Source organism: Ctenopharyngodon idella, chromosome 10 (genome assembly GCF_019924925.1).
Source record: "Ctenopharyngodon idella isolate HZGC_01 chromosome 10, HZGC01, whole genome shotgun sequence".
Classification (NCBI taxonomy): domain Eukaryota; kingdom Metazoa; phylum Chordata; class Actinopteri; order Cypriniformes; family Xenocyprididae; genus Ctenopharyngodon; species Ctenopharyngodon idella.
The window spans coordinates 2,614,947-2,621,543 of record NC_067229.1 but is presented as its reverse complement, the minus strand read 5'-3'; the positions used below and the strand labels follow the sequence as shown (position 1 = coordinate 2,621,543).

The 6,597-nt window shown below is 34.5% G+C and overlaps 1 protein-coding gene across 1 annotated transcript; it reads left to right on the top strand.

Annotated features, from left to right (window-relative positions):
* Window positions 1-363: 363 nt before the first annotated feature.
* calr3a (calreticulin 3a) lies at window positions 364-5,096 on the top strand. Its single transcript, XM_051909503.1, has 9 exons — window positions 364-627; window positions 1,303-1,404; window positions 1,526-1,729; window positions 1,875-1,969; window positions 2,622-2,831; window positions 2,976-3,089; window positions 3,461-3,604; window positions 4,363-4,455; window positions 4,578-5,096. The coding sequence occupies exons 1-9, from the start codon at window positions 537-539 to the stop codon at window positions 4,785-4,787; spliced, it is 1,263 nt and encodes a 420-aa protein (XP_051765463.1). The 5' UTR covers window positions 364-536; the 3' UTR covers window positions 4,788-5,096.
* The last annotated feature ends 1,501 nt before the right edge of the window (window positions 5,097-6,597 follow it).

The window sequence follows — 6,597 nt, the reverse complement described above, 5'->3', positions numbered from 1 at the left end:
ACTTTATGTATATTTGAAATATTTCAGCAGTGTACAATATACACAGCGTTATTTGAACATTTTGGCTATCTGTAAAAACATTTTTTAAATATCACTAATTTGTTATTTTATGCAATATATTCAGGTTTAAACAACATATGCAGCTAAAACATTTTTGTTTTTAAATTGTTTTAACTCAAAAAATTAAACATGTCTAGTTGCAGATATACTTTAAGAAAAATATACAATATACAATGTTAAGTTCGTGTTACAGATCATCGCATATATTTTTCTTGTTTACTATCAAGAATCTCACGATATTTGTTTTTATCTCTGCACACTTCCTCCGCGCTCCCGTCACGTGCTTCGCATTAGCCCCGCCCACAGCGCTGACTCTTCACTCGTGGTCTCCTCTGATTGGCCGCGCCTCCGGCCAATGATTCTCAGCCATCTGTGCAGGAACACAACCGAGCCATATTTCACTGACCCTTAGCTCGAGTAGCATTCATTATTATATCAGGGTTTTCGTCTAATACAGATCTTTTAACAGTGCAGAGATGCGGGTCGCTGCTGCAGTGTGCTTTATATCTGCACTGGCTTTCACTGTACACGCAGATGTGTATTTTAAAGAACAATTTCTGGATGGAGGTAAATTTTTCTTCTTTGATCGTGCATGACATCAGACACAGTCACTATTTCACTGAGATCAAGTGTTTCTTGAAATAATGTCAAAATAATGTCTTTTTGTGTTGAGCTAGTTTACTTTCATGTATTTCTGTGATCAAAGTCTGTTGTATCATTTCACCAGTGTCACTTTCATTTACTGTATTTTCATACTAAACTTACATGTCATGCTAAGAATACATGATTTGTAAAAAAAAAACAAAATATTCTGATTTTTGTCTTAATGCATACTTACTCCTGGATTATGACAAATGAGAAATATCTTTTATGAATCAGAGTGTTAGGTTTTGGTTTCAGTTCACTTTTTAGACTGTTAAAACCTTGTTGTCGTCTTAAAAGCAAATTTAATATAATAGAGTTTGATATCTGTTGTTTTTAACTTACAAATACTTGCATAAATGCAAATATATATCTTATAATAGAGGTAGAGGTATCTTAAAAAATAGTGGTTTCTTTAATGTAATATTTTAAGGTATTGCTAGATGACAGCAAAAAGTAATGTAAAAATAGAAAGAAAAAATAAGCAGCCGCAACTAAACATCCAATATCGATGTATATGACATAAAACAGCAATGATAACCAATATGTTGAGCATTCTTGCTATTTTCGCAAACAGCTGATTAAATTTTGTCTCTCCAGATGGTTGGAAAAGCAGATGGGTCGAATCCAAACACAAATCCGACTATGGCCAGTGGAAACTGACCTCAGGGAAATTCTACGGCGATGCTGAGCTTGATAAAGGTCAGAGGTCACGGCTTCTTTCACCGGAGCGCGATTGCTTATGCAAATGTCTTCATCTGAAAAGAAAATGCAAATAGTCATGAGATGAGACTTACAATGCAATGTTTTTTTTCCCTTCAAGGTTTGCAGACAAGTCAAGATGCCAGGTTTTACGCTCTATCCAGTCGCTTTGACTCGTTTAGTAATGAGGGTAAACCAGTAGTGATCCAGTTCACTGTGAAACATGAGCAGAAGATCGACTGCGGCGGTGGGTACGTGAAAATCTTCCCCGCCGACCTGGATCAGACCGATATGCACGGCGATTCGCAGTACTACATCATGTTCGGTAAGTCATGGTTGGTGTAGATGACGTTTTGTTGGTTTTCTAGGTGGAAAAAAATGACTTCAACAATTACATAGCACAATATTGATGGCATATACTTTCACTTTCACTATTTTTGTGCCATTTTCACTTTTGATCTTCCTCATAGGACCCGACATCTGTGGCTACAGCACCAAGAAAGTTCATGTCATCTTCAACTACAAAGGCCAGAACCACCTAATCAAGAAGGACATCAAATGCAAAGTATGTTTTAAAAACAAAATGTAATTAAACCTGTTGTCTGTTTGAACATAGATGTGAAAATGCACTATCCAAACTTTTTGAATAAGGATCTAAGGTAAAGACATTTTGAAGAAAATTTTTTTAAAAAAGTTGTCGCAGTTTACGTTTACTGTAAAGAGAATTTTCATTTCATACAAAATATATATTTTTACAAAATATTTTTGACTCTAAAATCAAAGCCACAAGTCTAACCAAGATGTGTACCAAATTTGAAGTTGATATCACAAAAATTGGGGTTCCTGTGAGGGTTTGTTTAGGCGCTATAGCAAAAATAGCCACCAGGTGACAAATTTCAACACATTTCTGTCACAATATCACAAAACATTCGGCAAATGTGGAACCTCAAGTCTCAGACCTTTCCAACAATGTGTTTTGTCAAGATTAGAAAACATTTTGAAACATGAAACATGAGACTGCTCACTAGTGGGAGGAGCCTGTCAAAAGGTTTTTACAGGATGAATTTTTAGTGTTTACGCTTTCAAATGATACCTAATTGATATGTGGTAGGGAAAAAGGCAATTAAAAAGTGCACCAAATCACAGTTAAAAGGTTAAAATGTTTCAAAATCACGGCATAGCTGTTATAATTAAGTTCCTCCGCTTGTGCCCATCAGGACGATGAACTTACACACCTCTACACGCTGATCCTGCGGCCAGACCAGACGTACGAAGTGAAAATCGACAACGAGAAGGTGGAGTCGGGCTCCCTGGAGGAAGACTGGGACTTCCTTCCTCCCAAAAAGATCAAGGATCCAGAGGCCAAGAAGCCCGAGGATTGGGACGACCGGGCGAAAATCGACGATCCTGAAGACACCAAACCTGAGGCACGTTTCAATCGATGGTGCACGTTAACCACCATAACCTGATCTGCAAGTCATAGCGTGCAGAAAATCTTTGTAATATTTCAAATAGTTGTTCTTAGACATGAATCCAATGGTGCATTAAAACTTTATATCCCTGCGGTTCAGGACTGGGACAAACCTGAGAACATTCCCGACCCTGATGCCAAGAAACCAGACGATTGGGATGAAGACATGGACGGAGAATGGGAACCTGCGATGATCCCCAACCCAGAGTACAAGGTACAAAACCACAGTCTTCACGCAGAAGATCCTTATATTAAGCTCAACCAAACAAGCCACAAAGTCCTTCAAAATGGTTGAATAGACCATTTCGAGACTAGTTAAACCACTTTAGACTGGTCTTTCCTGCAGGGTGGGCAGCCGGCAGAAGGTTTAAGGTTCAATCCCCAATAGGTTTGGACTTTTTAGGAGTTTTTAAAAGAGATTAATGCGCTTGATCAACATCACATGGACTGTTTCTGCAATTACTGTATTTTAAGTGATCTTAAAGGCAACTAAATTAAACATCTCTTGATCTTCTCGATCAGAGTGATTGTTTATTATGCAGGAGCCAGTTTTACCAGTCGTCTAACTAAGTTCTGTTTATGTAGGGCGAATGGAAACCAAAACAGATCGACAACCCCAACTACAAAGGCACCTGGATTCACCCTGAAATCGACAACCCAGAGTACACAGCAGATGACGCCATTTACAAATTCGACAACATTGGCATTCTGGGACTGGATCTTTGGCAGGTACGGTTTAGATTGGTGTGCTGTTGAATCAACATTGTAATTGAAGTTCAGTTGTAGGTTTTAAACAGATTTGGTTTGGTTTTCACTGGTGACAATTAACCAGACATTTGACACAACTTTTTTTAGGTAATTTTTGCGATCAAAATGGCTGATTTTGTGGAAAATTCCAGTGCTTTTTATAATTAGGATACCACATTTACCATTTTAGGTATGATGTTAGAGCAACAATATCATACAAGTGTTATTTTAGTATCATTGATAAACTATTATAGTTTTATTAATAACTTGAGTTTTTTTTTTTTTTTTTTCCCTCTGCAAAAATGTAGAAAGCTTTTGTATTTTTTGTCTTACCAAATTCTGACACACAACTGTTAAACAAGATATCATTATGTTTGGTATTATATTTTTGGCATTTAAAAATAAGAAAAACTAAGCATTTTACAATGAATCATGGGTACAGCATTGAGACATTAACATGTCAGTAACTTTATATAGTACTACTTTTTTGCGAATTATGCAGGATCCCAAAATTGTGTTGATTTTTGTATCGTGTTCAGTGAAAAATAAGAACCGTGAAGAAAACCGAAACGAAACGTGCAAGTACCACATTGAGTTCTTTTTTTTTCTTATATATAACTGCGCTTTTTGCAGTCATTTTGCGGTTAAATGGCGAATGATTCAGGATTGTTTATTTTGCGTTGTGTTCAGTGATGGCAGATTCATGAAAATCACTGTTTAACTAGTTAACTTTATTACAGGTGAAATCTGGAACGATCTTTGATAACTTTCTGATCACCGATGATGTTGAGGAGGCTGAGAAATTTGGTACAGAAACATGGGGCGCAACGAAGGTAATAAATTGGTATTATAAATATACACTTATAGATATCTGTGATCTATTATTTGATTTATTTCCACAATGTGTTATTTAGCTTTAAATACTGATGATGTGCATCTTGTGTTTACATATCAGGGGCCAGAAAAGAAAATGAAGGACCAACAGGAAGAGGAAGAACGTAAAAAACGTGAAGAGGAGGAAAAGAGCAAGAAGGATGTTGATGAGGAAGATGAGGAGGACGAAGGCGAGGACAACGGGCCAGAAGAGGAAGAGCACACAGAAGAACCTCCTGAGGAGGAGGAAGAGGAGGGTGAGGATGACACGCTCACTAAAGACGAGTTGTGAAGAAGACTCTCTTCCTGAATGATCAGATCTGATGTGGTTCTGATGTCTTTTTCTTTATATGTGGTGTGAATTATTGGCCCCGCCCATGCCCCCCGCCCCTTCTAGTCACATGTCGCATCCCTAAACTTGGATTTCTTTTGGTTTTGCTGCTAGAAGCCTCACCCCAACATGTTCATAGTGCGACCTGTTAAACTTTAGACTAATAGATGTTTGGGTTTTCTGTTCCGTCTCGAGTCGTGCAAGAGGAAAATTCTGATGTTGATCATTTGTTGGATTTGCACTTTTTTAAATAAATGATTTATTTTTAAATACTTGTCTGGATCATTTTTCATCATTTTCTCCTCAGGATGTGGATTTTAAATTGTCTGAATGTTTGGTGGAAATTATGTTTATTTATTAAATGCAAGTAAGTAATTACATTTTAATTCTCACAAAACAACAACAACAACAAAACACTTTATTAAAAGTTTACTGTAAAAAAAAAAAAAAAGAAAGAAGAAAACTATTAAAGAATATTTAAAAAAAAAAAAAAAAAAAATTACAATGATTAAAGTTGAAATGGCTCAGAAAAGGGAGGTTATTCAGTTGTTCAAAATGTACATGACTTGTATATTGGTGAGTATTTAAGTAAATGTATAACTTTCCTAACATCACAATGACAGGAAAAAGTCCCATTAAAATTTTTCTCATAGTTCTGACTTGATTTTGAGTCTTTTGTGAGACTTTTTATGTTTTATGTTTATTTATTTATTTATTTTTTTGTCATAATTTTGACTTAGTATGTCAAAAATCTCAAACTTTTAATCTCGTAATTGTCCAAGTATGTCATAATTATGACTTCATTATAATTGTGACTTTTTAATCTTGTCATAATGTCGACTTTGTCATAATTTTGACTTTTTGTCATAATTTTGACTTAGTATGTCAAACATTTCAACCTTTTAATCTCGTAACTGATGTCATAATTATGACTTAGTTATAATTTTGACTTTTTATGTAATATTGACTTTTTGTCCTAATTTTGACTAGTTTTGTCAAAAATTTCAACCTTTTAATCTCGCAGTTGACCTAGTATGTCATAATTATGACTTATAATTTTCTCACTAGTTTTTTTTTTATTTTTTTTACTTGCCATAAGTGAAAACTAGTAAAAATGGCTATTTATACTTTATATTCGATAAATCTTACTACTAGAAAGGTAAAAAATGCTACTAACTAACAACTGAAATGCACATGAGTGTCTAATAAATAATAGCTTTAAAGATTATATAGTTTAATTTTAGGAATAAATATTAAAACAGCTTGCCATGTTTCTCATTTTCATTGAATGACGATGCATTACGGATATGGACTGTATTATGTTATAAAATATTATTCTGAGCTTATTTTTATTCAGTCAGTTTAATGTGTCTCGGTCATTTAAATGGCTAATGTTTATAATCGTGCTACTTTGCAATCAGTATTTGAATTAATTTGTGGTGAAAATAATGCAATATCATTCTGACCAAGATTGAGCAAAGCAATAAGATTAAATGATTTCATAATTCAGCATGTGCCCACATATATGTTTTTATTTTGGTTCAAATTTTTGGTGGAAATTATGTTTATTTATTAAATGCAAGTAAGTAATTACATTTTAATTCTCACAAAAACAACAACAACAACAACAACAAAACACTTTATTACAAGTTTACTGTAAAAAAAAAAAAAGAAAACTATTAAAGAATATTTTTTTTAAAAAAAATTACAATAATTAAAAGTCGAAATGGCTCAGAAAAGGGAGGTTATTCAGTTTGTTCAAGTAAATGTA

What these genes read in the sequence shown, in the direction of transcription:
- calr3a (XM_051909503.1), top strand. Translation starts at nt 537, where the DNA reads ATGCGGGTCGCTGCTGCAGTGTGCTTTATATCTGCACTGGCTTTCACT. An exon ending in TCCCCAACCCAGAGTACAAG is followed by an intron (nt 3,090 to 3,460) that starts GTACAAAACCAC and finishes CTGTTTATGTAG; the next exon opens with GGCGAATGGAAACCAAAACA. An exon ending in TGGGACTGGATCTTTGGCAG is followed by an intron (nt 3,605 to 4,362) that starts GTACGGTTTAGA and finishes ACTTTATTACAG; the next exon opens with GTGAAATCTGGAACGATCTT.